Below are 15,231 nucleotides of genomic sequence, written 5' to 3'. Positions count from 1 at the left end.
AACATGATTTTTAATACAGCACTGTAGGGGCTCTGTCTGAATAGTAAGAATGTTCACGTGCAATTGAACGTGTGGTTAGGGGAAATGGTGATCTAAGTAGTGTCAGTGGTCCCATTTGTCCCTCTATTTGCCCTCTTCTTGGTGTTCCCTATCAGAGTAGAAAAGTCGTTTGTACTAAATAGATGGACAGTACCTTTATAAAACAGTAATTTCTATTCGAACTTTGCCAAGCACTTGGATTTTAAGCTTTGCACCTCTAATTGTAAACGGAAAGTTTATTCTTGTGAAAGATTTTCAGCCATTTGGAAGGAATAGGCGACAAACTGTGCTATTTATATCATTAGGTTTTTTTTTTTTTTTGAGTGCCTGGAGCGTGCCATTCTGGTTGTACTTCTTCCGACCGAATGCTCCTTAGAAGCAAGGATAGTGAGACTGCGTCTTACATACTTCGGACATGTTGTCAGGAGGGATCAGTCCCTGGAGAAGGATGTCATGCTTGGCAAAGTACAGGGCTAGCGGAAAAGAGGAAGACCCTGAATGAGGTGGATTGACACGGTGGCTGCAACAATGAGCTCAAGCATAACAACAATTTTAAGGATGGTGCAGGACTGGGCATTGTTTTGTTCTGTTGTGCATAGGGTCGCTATGAGTCGGAATCGACTCAACAGCACCTAACAACAACAGTGTGTCAGGTACTGTGCTGCTTGCCAGAGTCACGGTTAAGAAAAAAACACCCAGTGTTTATGGAGCTGCCTGACGTCTCCTATGGCCAGCCATGATGGCGAACTTAATCTTCACATCTCGTGTGTGTATGAGGGAGGGTGCCGGGGAAGCTGCAGGGCATCACTAGTTTGTAGGGAAGGATCGTTTGAGTCTGAGGCTGCTAGAAGCTTATTCACAGGGCACAGCTTGAAGCAGAAAAGTGTTTGCCATCAGCCTCCTTTAACCTGAGACTTAGAGCCCACCCTTCCTTAAAAAAAGCCAAATAGACTCTCAGAAGTCCCTCCCTTATTCCTTGAGTGCTGACTCTGACCTCATGTCCCGCCCTCCCTGCCTGTTCCTCCTAAGTAATGCAGACATCCTAACAATCCTTTCTTAAATATCTAATTTTGTAACTGTTCAAGATAAGGACATCTTAAAAAACATAACCACAGTATCATCCATTATATCCTAAAAACATTCCTGATGTTATCAAATATTCAATATGTTCAAATTTTCAATCGTTACATAATTTTTAAAAATATTTTGGGTCAAGGTCTGTCTTAGGCTGGGTTCTACTGTACAAATGGCGTAGGGGCGGCATCTGACCTAACTTCACAAGGGAGAAGGAGAATGAAGATCAATAGCCCAAGGCTGATTCCTGTGAGGTGGAGATCAGACATGCCTTCTCTCTCCACCATCTTTACCAATTCTGAAACCAACCGCACCTCCCACAGTGCTCTCTATTTCTCTGTTGGGCTTAATAACTCATTACAATGGCCACACAGAACTCACAGATAATACTCATGGTTAATGGGGTTTATTAGGGAAGTAATAGGTTCCAATTCAGGTTGGGACACTTGGGATACAGTTCTTCCATCAGGACAGCCCATTTTCAGCTATGCTTGCAAGCGTACCTCTCTCTCTGTCCCTGGGCCTCAGCCCTGCTCAGGCAAGTGTTACAAAGCTCTTTTAGCCCCTGCCAGTAAGTGCCCTGAGGCACCCCGGGCACTCAGCTTTCTAGCTTCTTGGGCCAGGAAGCCCACTGTGTGATCTGCCGGTCTCTCCTGCCACTTCCTGTTTTCAGGGTTACAGTTCTCTCTCTGTCTCCTGGTTTCAGGAACTTCTCAGGGTAGGGATCTCAGGTCCAAAGGATGTGCTTTCTGCTCCTGGCTGTTCTTCCTTGATGGTGGTAGGATCCTCTTTTTCCCACGTCTGGAATGGCAAAACTGGCCAGTCCCTTTGGTGGGCCACAATTATCCTATTTGCACAGTCCCACCCAGTCACTTGGGTAGGAGTTACAAGACCATGGAGAGAATGGCCACACAAAAGCAGTCCATTGCTCTACCAGGTGCTCCTTGGAAACTCTATGAGGCAGCTATAGGGTCACTATGAGTTGAAATCAACTCGACAGCAACGGGTTTTTTTTTTTTTTTTTTTTTTTAACATATATATATATATATTAGGCTGGGTCTCTAGAGAAGCAAAACCAGTAAATTGTATAAATATATACTGAGAGATTTATATCAAAGAAATGGCTCATGGGATTGTAGAGGCTGGAACATCCCAAGTCTGTGCATAAGGATAGAGGCTTCTCCTGATTCACATAGCTGTAGGAGCTGGGGAACCCAAGATCAGCAGGTTGGAGAGCAGGGCTTTGCTCGCAGGCTGTGAAAATGGATGAATCCTAAGATCAGCAGATAAGCTGATAGCTCAAGTCCCAAGAACCTGAGGTCAGGTGAACAGGAGGCAGCTGCAGGATCCAGAGTGAGCAAAAAGGCAGAACGTCTGCTTATATTCGGATGGAGGCCACACCCCCAAGAAAACTCCCTTTCAACTGATTGGCTACTCACAGCAGATCCCATCATGGGAGTGATCACATATAAACACTGAGAATCATGGCCCAACCAAGCTGACACACAATCTTAACCATCACAGTGTGTGTGTGTATATATATATATGTGTATGTATATATATGTATATTTAGAGAGAGAGAGACAGATTTCCATCAAGGAATTGGCTCACATGGTTGTAGAGCCTGGAAAGTTCCAAGTCTGCAGGTCAGGTGCCAGGCTGGAGGCTTCTCCTCACTCATGTACCTGGAGGGGCTGACAAACCCCAAATTGGCAGGTCAGATGGCAGGCTTCTGGCTCACAGGCTGCAGAGGCTGATGACTCCAAGATCATCAGGTAAGACAGCAAGCCGCAGGCTCAAGTTTCAAGAACCGGAGGTCAGATGATGACAAGCTGAATGCAGGATCCAAAGCAGAGCAAAAGCCAGCAAGCTTTGCCAGAAAGTCCAGATATATTGGATGCAGGCCACACCTCCAAGGAAACTCCTTTTCAGCGGATTGGCTGCTTCATAGCCAATCTTACCATGGAGGTGATTATATCAGAGCTCATCATACAGATGATTATATCATTACATAGCTGCCAAACTACATCATAACAGCCAGACCACTGACACACAACCATTTCACCATCCAAATATGGTTTACGCATTGCGATTTTGAAATGTCTTTTAAGACTCTTCCGATCTATGGGCCCTCTATTTCTTTACTCTGTGTGTGTGTGTTTTCCTCGCAAATGAAGAAACTTGAGTTGTTTGTTCTTTAGATCTTATGATCTAGACTTTTCTGATTGCATTCCTATGGTATTGTTTAACGTGTTCCTCTGACTTCTGTATCTCCAGTAAATTTGTAGTTGTATCTTGAGGCTTTCTGAGATTCAGGCTTGATTACTCTGGACAAGGCTACTTCATAGATGATATTGTTTGTTTTAGCTACCTATTGCTTAATAACAAATTACCCTAAGAACTTAGAGGTTTAAAACAACAATAAACACTTATAGTATTGCACAATGAGTATAGGTGAGGTATTCAGGAGTGGCTTAGCTGGGAGGTTCTAGCTCAGGGTATCGGATGAGGCAGTAGCCAAGATGCTTGTGTTGCTGCTATCTAAAGGCTTGACTGAGGCAGGAGGACATGCTTCCAAGAGGGGTCACAACAGCCAAGTTGGTGCTGGCTTTTGGCTGGAGGCCTCAGTTTCTCACTATGTGGATCACTCTTTAGGGCTGCTTGTTTCTCCCAGAGCAGGTGATCCAAAGGAGAGCAAGCTGAAAGCCACAATACATTTTATGACTACCCTGTTATCATACAATATTTTATTGGTTACACAGTCAGCTTCATTCACTGTGGGAGGGGACTACACAATTTTTTTTAAGGATCATTGGGAGTATCTTGGAGACGAGCTACCACGATGTTCCTCCATCGGGAGGTTCAGAGGTCTTTTTATCTTTCTCTTTGTGATGATAGCAACCCTGGAGGCTCAATGCCTAGATTGCCTGATTCACTAAAAACAACAAAAAAAAAATTTTTGTTTTTTTTTTAGTTAATTCACTAGGTGTTGCAAAATGGTTGTATTCTATTATCCCTTTTTTATTTATCAGGTGGAATACTTCTATAGGTAGAAGAGTACAAGAAAGTAAGAAAAACTTTCCCCTCTCTACTGTTTGATTGCTTAATAGTTCAATTTGTGTAGAAAAGTCAGGATAAATGCTTGATTCTCTCCCTTTATTTATCAGTTTTCAAAATAGGATAGGTTTCCTAAGATCATCTGACAATGACCAATTAGACTTTTAAAAAATTACTGTGCGCTTGTGAATTTAAACGTATTCGGTGTGTCTTAATTCATTGCAGTTATTATTAACCCATTGCTGTTGAGTAGATTCCGAATAGTGACCCTATAGGACAGAGTAGAACTGCCCCACAGGGTTTCCAAGGAGTAGCTGGTGGATCTGAACTGCCGATCTTTTGGTTAGCGGCCATAGCTCTTAACCACCGCACCACCACTGTGGTAGGCTGGATAATGGCCCCCCAAGATGTTCGTGTTTAAATCTCTGGCCCCTTATATGGCAAAAGGAACTTTGCAGATGTGATTAAGTTAAGGATCTTGAGGTGGGAAGATTATCCTGGATTATACTAGTAGATCAGTGTAATTAATTACAGGAGTCCTCGTAAGAGGGAGACAAGAGATTAGAGGAAAAGGTGATAGGATGGTGGAAGTAGAGATTGGAATGATGTGCCTTGAAGAAGGAGGAACGGACTATAAGACAAGGAATGTAGGTGGCCACTAAAAGCTGATAAAGGAAAGGAAAAAATTCTCCCCTGAGTCTCTAGAAGTAACCAGCTCTGATAACTTTAGTGAAACTCATTTTTGACTTCTGACCTCCAGAGGTATAAAAGAATTTGTTGTTGTTAGGCGCAACTGAGTTGATTCTGACTCATAGCGACCCTACGTACCACAGAACGAAACACTGCCCAGTCCTGCGCCATTCTTACAATTGTTCTTATGCTTTAGCCTATTGTTGCAGCCACTGCGTCAATCCATCTCGTTGAGGGTCTTCCTCTTTTCCACTGACCCTGATGTCCTTCTCCACGGACTATCCCTCCCGACAACATGTCCGAAGTATGTAAGACGCAGTCTCACCATCCTTGATTCTAAGGAGCATTCTGGTTGTACTTCTTCCAAGACAGATTAGTTCATTCTTTTGGCAGTCCATGGTATATTCAATATTCTTTGCCAGCACCACAATTCAAAGGCATCAGTTCTTCTTTGGTCTTCTGTATTCATTGTCCAGCTTTCACATGCATATGATGCAATTGAAAATACCATGGCTTGGGTCAGGTGCACCTTAGTCTTCAAGGTGACATCTTTGTTTTTCAGCACTTTAAAGAGGTATTTTGCAGCAGATTTACCCAATGCAATGCGTCTTTTGATTTCTTGACTTCTGCTTCCAAGGGTGTTGATTGTGGAGCCAAGTACAATGAAATCCTGGACAACTTCAATCTTTTCTCTGTTTATCATGATGTTGCTTATTGGTCCAGTTGTGAGGACTTTTGTTTTCTTTATGTTGAGGTGTAATCCATGCTGAAGGCTGTGGTCTTTAATCTTTATTAGTAAGTGCTTCAAGTCCTCTTCACTTCCAGCAAGCAAGGTTGTGTCATCTGTATAACGCAGGTTGTTAATGAGTTTTCCTCCAATCCTGATGCCCGGTTCTTCTTCATATAGTCTAGCCTTTTGGATTATTTGCTCAGCATACAGGTTGAATAAGACCCAAAACCAAACCCACTGCAATCAAGTCGATTCCAAAACAGATTGAGTAGGCGTGGTGAAAGGATATAACCTTGATGCACACCTTTCCTGACTTTAAACCACTCGGCATCCCCTTGTTCTGTCTGAACATCTGCCTCTTGATCTATGTGCAGGTTCCTCATGAGCACAATTGTTTTGGAATTCGCATTCTTCGCAATGTTATCCATAATTTGTTATGATCCCCACAGTTGCATGCCTTGTAGTCAATAAGACACAGATAAACATCCTTCTGGTATTCTCTGCTTTCAGCCAGGATCCATCTGACATCAGCAATGATATCCCTGGTTCCACGTCCTCTTCTGTATCCGGCTTGAATTTCTGGCAGTTCCCTGTCAATATACTGCTACAGCCGCTTTTGAATGATCTTCAGCAAAATTTTGCTTGTGTGTGGTATTAATGATATTGTCCTATAAGTTCTGCATTCAGTTGGATCACCTTTCTTGGGAATAGGCATAAATATGGATCTCTTCCAGTCCGTTGGCCAGGTAGCTGTCTTTCAAATTTCTTGGCATAGACGAGTGAGCACTTCCAGCGCTGCATCCTTTTGGTGAAACACCTCAATTAATATTCTGTCAATTCCTAGAGCCTTGTTTTTGCCAAAGCCTTCAGTGCAGCTTGGACTTCTTCCTTCAGTACCATCGGATCCTGATCATATGCTACCTCTTGAAATGGTTGAACCTTGACTAATTCTTTTTGGTATAATGACCCTGTGTATTCCTTCCATCTTCTTTTGATGCTTCCTGTGTCATTTAATATTTTCCCCGTGGAATCCTTCACTATCGAAACTTGAGGCTTGAATTTTTTCTTCAGTTCTTTTAGCTTGAGAAACGCTGAGCGTGTTCTTCCCTTTTGGTTTTCCATCTCCAGCTCTTTGCACATGTCCTTATAATACTTTACTTTGTCTTCTCAAGCCACCCTTTGAAATCTTGTGTTCAGTTATTTTACTTCATCATTTCTTCCTTTTGCTTTAGCTGCTCAACGTTCGAGAGCAAGTTTCAGAGTCTCCTCTGACACCCGTCTTGGTCTTTTCTTTCTTTTCAATTACCTCTTGCTTTCTTCACGTCTGATATCCTTGATGTCATTTCTTGTTTGGTCTTCGGTCATTAGTGTTCAATGCGTCAAATCTATTCTTGAGTTGACGTCTAAATTCAGGTGGGATATACTAAAGGTCGTATTTTGGCTCTCGGGGACTTGATAAGAGAATATATTTGCATTGTACTAAGCCACTAAGTTTGTTACAGCAGCAATAGGAAACTGATACACCCATCTTTGGTCAATGGGGCCCTCTTCGAATTGGCTATCTAATATGATAAAATGTTCTAGGCTCATCTTATACATATTCTGCCCCAGACATGGAATCAGCTGTTTCCCCAAGGAGTCCTGGTTCCTTTTAGTTGGCAATGATATTTTGAGACTACATTCTAGGTTTTTGCCTTTTTTAGAAATGGAAGAGTGGCTGGCACAGATCTGTACCTTTTACCATCATATGATTAATTTCCTCTTAACTTTCGATTTTTAGGCCCCAACTAGATATAGAGTTATGCCATTTTTGGCTACTAATTTTTTTAACCTCAAAACTATATCCTATAAAGGAATTTCAAGTAGCAAAGCATATAAAGGATCAGCTACTTTTCTAAAATGGAGTGAAAGGTTTGAAATGAAATGCATATTGCATACAAAATAATGGCCATTATGAGGACTCAAAACATTGCCTTGGGCTGTATTTGCTGTAGATGAGTACATTCTTAAAGCTGGTAGGGGCAGCCGTCAAGCGGATTCCGATTCCGACTCGTAGTGACCCTATAGGGGCAGACGACTGATAAATTCCACACCCTCAGAGCACACTACAGCAAGTGTCCCATGTCTGGGGTCTTATCCAGCCTTACCCTGCCCTGTGGCTAAACCTGTTGCTGAGCAGAAATAGTTTGCATGAGACTGTTCAGTTCAGCTCTCTAGATCCAGGTTTCTGGACCGTGAGAAGTTGTTGTATAAAGAATTCTTGGAGAGAATAGTATTGCAATTGGAAAAGGAGCACCGTTGAGACTCTACAGGAGACCTAGGACTGGTTTTGTTACTGTTGACTGGGAAATGTTTTGTTTTGTTTTAAAGCTCCAGTCACTTTCATTTGCATCAAGTGTTCAAAAAGAGCAAATTCTAATAAGCTTTCATTTCTTCCACCACAGGAAGTGCTCAAATAATTAAAACACACATGTGCACACACACAAAAAGAGGAAATGGTCAAATAGGAACTCAGAAATCACATGACTGATGACTAAATCTTCTCCGCTTACAGCAAGAGAAGAGTCTGATGATTAGTTACCAATCTTCCTTTCACTTTTAAAGTTTTGGAGATAATTCAGTCATGTTCCCATTTGTGCTTTTTTCCACCCTCTTTTCTTCCATCTTTCCCGAACCCGGGGAGCAACGTTGGGTCTGCAACTCCTCCGATTTAAGTGTTTGGTACACCTACTGTGGTAAGTAAACCAGCAGCAACAAATGGTTTCAGCTATTTCAACGGTGAGTTTTCACAGGAACCGGAGTTTGCTGTTGGCCAGACACAGGAAACAACCGCGCGTTCCAGCTGCTGCTGACAGGAAAAGTCATGGTTGGTAACTGTCTCTAAACTGTGTTGTGTTGACCTTCAAATGCTTCTGTTGTTTCCTGTGGTTAGCTAGCTCTACCTTCAGCCCGGTTTCGGATTTTTCCTAGTTTCAGTAGAACTGCCTGCTTCTGAGTTTTTGCCCAAGCCCCAAGACTTATTGGTTCTTCCTTTTGAGTAAATAAAATCAAATCCTAGCCACCTCCTGGGATTGGTTTCTGCTCCGGGCTGCGATTTTTTTTTAGGACTCTTGGAGTTATATTCCTAATTGGATATGTTAAAAATAATCAAAACTCCCTCAAATTTGAACATCAGGCTTATTCTGAACAGTTATTCTATATGCATTATAGGGAGACCATTTTGATTCTAGAAAAAGGAAATGGTTCGAAGAAGCTAGGCACAAAGAGGCTTATAAAGAGATATATAGAATAGCAACTATTGGCTAATGTTAATGTGTTTTCATAAACTCTGCCTTCCCACTTTTATTGGGGTCAACTGACATCAATTTACTTCTGGCCTGCTGTTAGTAATTAGGCCCTCTGGTGGCGTAGTTGTTAAGTGCTACGGCTGCTACCCAAAGGGTTAGCGGTTCGAATCCGCCAGGCACTCCTTGGAAACTCTAGGGGGCAGTTCTACTCTGTCCTATAGGGTCACCATGAGTCGGAATCGATTCGACAGCACTGGGTTTGGTACCCACCTGCAGTCATGAGGCTTTCTGAGATTTAAATTAGGAGGTAAGGGTTTGACGATTATCGTTTTCTAGCAGGATAAGACAAATTTACATTGCTGTAGAGCAGTTTCTGGCAGGCTTTTGCAGTTTGGGTCAGGCTTTTTATGGTTAATATTTGGTTTCCTGTATAGCGATGCAGTGGTTAAGAGCTTGGCTGCTAACCAAAAGGTCAACAGTTCAAATCCACCAGCCTCTCCTTGGAAACCCTGTGGGACAGTTCTACTCTGTTCTATAGGGTTATTATGAGTCAGAACTGACTCGACGGCAACAGGTTTTTTTTTTTCTTAAATCAACATAAGATGTCTGTTACTAATTTACCTGTGTATCAGATGTAAGCTGATGTGTGATCTAATGGCTGTGTGACCTTGAGCAAAGTGTCTCTTTATGCCTCAGCTTTCTTAGCTGTAAAATGAAAATGATTTTAGAACTGCCTTTGTAATGATTGGAGGGAGGTGAAGTTTTAGCACAGGACATACAGAAACAACAAATAGTGGCTTTTTTTTTTTTTTTTTTTTAATTAGCCATACCTAGCTTTTAACTGTTTGTATCACTGTTTTCCCCCTTGTCAGCATCAGATTTTGGCTGGTCTGAAGGTACAGTTTCAGGGCCTGACCATTGTTTTAGTTGGGTAATTTCCACTGAGTTGCTCTCCATGGGTTGGCTGGCCTTTTCTATCCACTAGCAATACCAGGAAGGTTTAAACTGATGCTTCTCAAAATACTAGTTATTTGATACTCTTGGGAAAAAAGGATCCATGGCCTAAGTATTTGGGATAGATTTACAAATGTACTCTTGAGTTCTGAAAAATTCTGCAATAAAGAGACTTATTCACACAGACACACAGACACACACACACACAAAACTGTTGCCGTGGAGTGATTCTGACTTGTAGAGGCCCTATAGGACAGAGTAGAACTTCCCCATTGGGTTTCCAAGGAGCAGCTGGTGGATTTGAACTGCCAACTTTTGGTTAGCAGCCCAGCTCTTAACCACTTAACTAGGGCTCCAGAGAAATCTATTAACCCCCCAAAATTCCAATTTATTAAATTTTTGTGTGTATATGTGGTGTGTTGCCTCTCCTACAGAACACACTCTGGGAAATACTGGTAAAAAGTTACTTCTGGGGGATTAGTGTAATTACATGGGTGTGAGAACAAGGCTTAGGTGTGTGACCAATTCCACACCTGTAGTTTTCTTTGTGGCTTGCGCTAAATTCCCTCTCAATTTGTCTATCTCTCAGACAAAAACCAAACCAAACCTGTTGCCGGCAAGTTGCTCCTAGCTCATGGTGACCCCATGTGTTACAGAGTAGAACTGCTTGATAGGGTGCTTTTTTTTTTTTTGGCTTTAGTCTTTACCGAAAGCAGATCAGGAGGCCTTTCTTCCAGGGCACCACTGGGTGGGTTCAGACTTCCAACCTTTATGTCAATAGTTGAGGGCAACTGTGTGCGCCACCCAGGGACCTTTCCATCCAACAAGATAAGCTTATAGTCCTCCTTTTTGAGAAAGACCCTTCAGTCCAGACAGGCTACGGTTCTCTCTCCTTCTTTAGCCCTTACCTACCATGTGTTGATTAGACCACTTGCTTGGTGCTACACTGTTCGTTTGGCCTTTCTTGACATAATACTTCATATTATTACTTAGCTTTGAATCCTTTGGGAACCCTGGTGGCATAGTGGTTAAGTGCTACGGCTGCTAATCAAAGAGTCGGCAGTTCGAATCCGGCAGGCGCCTCTTGGAAACTCTATGGGGCAGTTCTGCTCTGTCCTATAGGGTCGCTATGAGTCGGAATTGACTCAACAGCAACGGGTTTTGTTTTTTTTTTTTAATCCTTTAGTAACCGTAACTCGATTTGTCTTTTGAGTTGATTTTCTGGAGGAGAATCTTACATTTTCTGTCTGACGCGGAGAAATCCTGGTGGTTCTTTGCTGCTGCCTCGCTGAGCTGGGGACGGCGGGAGCAGATGGAATACCTGGCTGCAGCAAACCTCTGCTCGCTGCCATCCCCATGGCCGTATCACTGCTTCTGCACCTTGGAGAATACCGTCTGGCCCAGCCGAAAGGCACCCAGCGTGGGAAGCACAACAGCAACCCCTTACTCAATCCTGAGGGTGAGGATGATTTCCATTAAAAAGGAGAGGTAAATTTCCATTTGGCCAAGCTACTGGGCATGTACAGAAACGGCAAGACTTGGCTGTTTTGATTCCCCAACTTTGAAAAGGCTGAAAATGTGGGTGTGTGAGTCAGTCTACAGTGCCTTGCGGCATTCCAGAGTAGGCAGACTCAGTTTTGATTTTTTTTTTTTTTTCCGTAGATAGCCCATAAACCCCAGGAACTAATGGATTAATTATGTAAACCAATATTTACTGAACACCTAGTATTTGCCTATTCTAGGCACGGAGGATACAACAGTGAACAACAAAAACAAAAGTCCATGTCCTTGTGAAGTTTGTATAATATTACATAATAGCAAAATATTCAGCATGTCAGATGTTGGTAAAGACTGAGAGAAAAATAAAGAAGAGGAGGGCATACAAGTCCAGAGATGGAGGAGATGGTGGTTGCATTTTGAATTAGGATGGTCTGGGAAGGTTTCACCAAGAAGGAAACATTTGCGAGGACCAGGAATGGTTGAGGAAGTGAGTCGTGCTGATGATAATCGGGGGGAAGGAGCATAGGAAAAAGTAAGCCCAAAAGGCCTTAGGCAGGAACATCTCTGGCGTGTTGGAAGAATAGCAAGGAGGCCAGGGTGCCTGCAGTGGAGTGAGTGAGGAGAGGTCAGGAGAAGATGAGGTCATAGAAGCAATGGAGAAGGGCATGAGGGCCTTGCAGGTCAGGGTGAGGACTCGTCTTTTGCTGTGGGCGAAGCTTGGTCTGGTCCCTGTGTTGATAATAATCTGTAAGGTGGCAAGAGTGGAAGCGGGAGACTTCTTGGGAGGCTATTGCAGTAATCCGGGTGAGAGATCATGGTGGCTTGGACCAGAGTGATAGTGATGGAGGTGATAAGAAGGAGTAAATTCTGGAACTATGGTGGACACGGAGCTGACAGGATTTGCTGATAGACTGGATGTGAGGTATCAGCATGGTCATCCCTTTTATTGGTGTTAGCTGTCCTCAAGTCATGGTGGTTTCATGCACAAAGGGGCTGGACTGCTGCTATCGCTAGGGTTATCACTGACTGATTTTCACAAGTAGATCGCCGGGCCTTTTTCTCCTCCTCTGTATTAGTCTGAAAGCTCCGCTGAAGCCTGTTCAGCATCATAGCAACACACAGGCCTCCACCGATAAGACGAGTGGTAGCTGTGCTTGAGGTGCACGGGCTGGAATTGAACCCGGATCTCCCGCAAGGAAGGCAAGAATTCTACCACTGAACCACCACTGCCCTTAGTCTTCCCTCCTGTGCCTGTTTATCTTAGGATGTGGCATGTCCCTCCACTACAAGCAGGCCAGCCTCTTTACCCGCCTCTCTATTGTACTTATATTTCCTCTAACCTGAAACATCCTTACCCTTCCTTCTGTTTCTTGCAAACCCTTGGAGGCCGGTCAAAAGTTCTCTCTGCATCATGGAGCATGGTCAAGTCTGTTCAATTTAACTCAGTTTAACAAGTTTTTATTGAATGGACATTATGTTTAATCATTATGCTAAGGAATGCTGAGAATGCGAAGGTTTAGTAAGATACAGTCCGTACCCTCAGAAACTCTAGCTTTCGTTTTATATATGTGGAGCAGGAGGCATAACTACAAATTGCTAGGATTCATTCATTTATTGTACAAGCTCTCTGTGGCCGTGGAGGGGTCTAATAGCCATCTTGAGCTTGAACTCTTGATCTATACCTTTTCAAGCCTATTCCTGCCTCAGTCTTTTCCATCTCATCTTCCACCTAATTTCTCAGGCCCCAAGCCAGGCCCCATCTCCTTTAATGATCTCTTTTCCTCAGCCCCCTACATCCAATTATCAGTAATTCCTGTTTTCATTATCTCCAGAGTGTTGTTGATAGAATCCATCTATGTCTGTTATTGATCATACCTTAATCTCTCCTCTGGTTTCTGCAAAACCAAACCAAACCTGTTGCTGTTGAGTCAATTCTGACACATAATGACCCTATAGGACAGAGTAGAACTGCCCCATAGGGTTTTCAAGGAGCAGCTGATGGATTCAAACTGCCAACCTTTCCGTTAGCTGCTGAACTCTTGATCACTGTGCCACCAGGGCTCCTGGTTTCTGCAACAGCCTCTTGAATTGCCTCTCTCTGCTTCAATTCTTGACTCCATACAATGTGTACTCCGCAGAGAGGCCAGAGTGGTCTTTTCAAAATGTACATAAATCAGATAGTGTGGCCCCCTATGCTTAAAACCCTCCAGTGGCTTTTCACTGCTAGTAGGGAAAAACCCCAACTTTATACCAAGGCCTCCATGCCCCTCATGCTATGGCCCTGACTACCTGCCCACCTGCTTACCTGTCTGGTACCTGTGATTCTCCCCCAACTCATTATTTTCCATTCCCACTGGCATTTTTTTTTTCTTGAACACATCAAAGTCATTCTCACCTCTGAGCCTTTGCACCTACGACTAGTTTTTCTGATTTAAATGCTCTTCCCCCAACATCTTCAAGCCTGTTTTTTCCCCCCTCACTCACTTACCGAGTAACAGGTGAACTGTCTCTACCTTCTCCCTGCTCCTCCCTCCCCATCACACACTCATGCTTTATCCCATTATCCTAGTTTATTTCCTCACTAGAGAGTATATTTCTCAAGGGTAGGTCCCACGACTGTCTTGCTTATTGTTTCTCTAGTGCCTAAAACAAAGTTTAAAGGCACCTAGTAAATGCCAGATTGGGGGCAGTGGTGGTTCAGTGGTAGAATTCTCGCCTTCCATGCAGGTGACCTGGGTTCAATTCCTGGCCAGTGCATCTCATGGTCAGCCAATACCCGTCTGTCAGTGGAGGCTTGTGCATTGCTATGATGCTGAACAGGTCAGTAGAGCTTTCAGTATAAGACGGACTGGGAAGAAAGGCCTGGTGATCTACTTCCAAAAAAACTAGTCTGTGTAAACCCCATGGATCATAACCGTCTGATCCTGTTGTGATTCGGGTTGCCACGAGTCAGGGGCAGACTCCATGGCAGCTAACAACAACAGATACCAGATGCAAATGAATGAACCCACTTTAATTATCCACCTTGTGCCCAGTACTGTGAAAGAATTAATAAGACATGCTTCCTGCCCTGGAGGCATGTTATATTCTTATGAAAAAGACAGACTTGAAAACAACTATAATAAAGATTTATAAATAAAGATTTATTATAATAAAGAATGAACAAGTACTATGAACGATAGCGTGTTTGTGACTGTGGGGATGGGGAGTTGTGAAGGATTCAGGGAAGGCCTACCAGAGCTGATGATATTTGAACACATTTTTTTTTTCTTTTGTATTTTAGACGAAGGTTACAGAGCAAATTAGTTTCTCATAAAACAATTAATACACATATTGTTTTGTGACATTGGTTGCCACTCCCCTGACATGTCAATACTCTCCCTTTCTCGACCTTGGGTTCTCTGTTACCAGCTTTCCTGTCCCCTCCTGCCTTCTTGTCCCTGCGCCTGAGCTGGTCTACCCATTTAGTCTTGATTTGTTCTATGGGCCTGTCTCATCTTTGGCTGAAGGGTGAACCTCAGTAGTGACTTCAGTACTGAGTTAAAAGGCAGTCCAGGGACCATACTCTCAGAATTTCTCTAGTCTCTGTCAGACCAGTAAGTCTGGTCTTCTCAATTTTGTGAGTTAGGATTTTGTTCTACATTCTCCTCCAGCTCTGTCTGGGACCCTCTATTGGGATCCGTGTTAGAGCAGTCGGTGGTGGCAGCTGGGCATCATCTAGTTGTGCTGAACTCAGTCTGGTGGAGGCTGTGGTAGCTGTAGTCCATTAGTCCTTTGGGCTAATCTTTCCCTTGTGTCTTTGGTTTTCTTCATTCTCTCTTGCTCCAGGCAGGGTGAGACCAGTGGAGTGTCTTCATGGCCGCTCACAAGCTTTTAAGACCCCAGAAGCTACTCACCAAG

The 15,231-nt window shown here is 43.3% G+C and overlaps 2 protein-coding genes across 12 annotated transcripts in view; one reads left to right on the top strand and one right to left on the bottom strand.

Annotated features, from left to right (window-relative positions):
• ELOC (elongin C) overlaps window positions 1–15,231 on the bottom strand; it is a 90,447-nt gene that overhangs the window by 39,529 nt on the left and 35,687 nt on the right. The window lies entirely within an intron of this gene.
• The window catches only part of LY96 (lymphocyte antigen 96), a 96,983-nt gene continuing 89,865 nt past the window's right edge, over window positions 8,114–15,231 (top strand). Inside the window, exons 1-2 of one of the 3 annotated variants that reach the window (XM_049853702.1) lie at window positions 8,239–8,325; window positions 11,045–11,290. In XM_049853702.1, the coding sequence (XP_049709659.1) occupies window positions 11,188–11,290 (103 nt within the window). In that variant the 5' untranslated portion in view covers window positions 8,239–8,325; window positions 11,045–11,187. Of the gene's footprint in view, window positions 8,326–11,044; window positions 11,291–15,231 lie in introns of all 3 variants that reach the window. The other 2 variants (XM_049853697.1, XM_049853700.1) reach the window with 2 other exon arrangements.

Source organism: Elephas maximus, chromosome 15 (assembly GCF_024166365.1).
Source record: "Elephas maximus indicus isolate mEleMax1 chromosome 15, mEleMax1 primary haplotype, whole genome shotgun sequence".
Classification (NCBI taxonomy): Eukaryota; Metazoa; Chordata; class Mammalia; order Proboscidea; family Elephantidae; genus Elephas; species Elephas maximus.
Note: the sequence above shows the minus strand (reverse complement) of the source record. Positions and strands in the feature narration are given on the sequence as shown.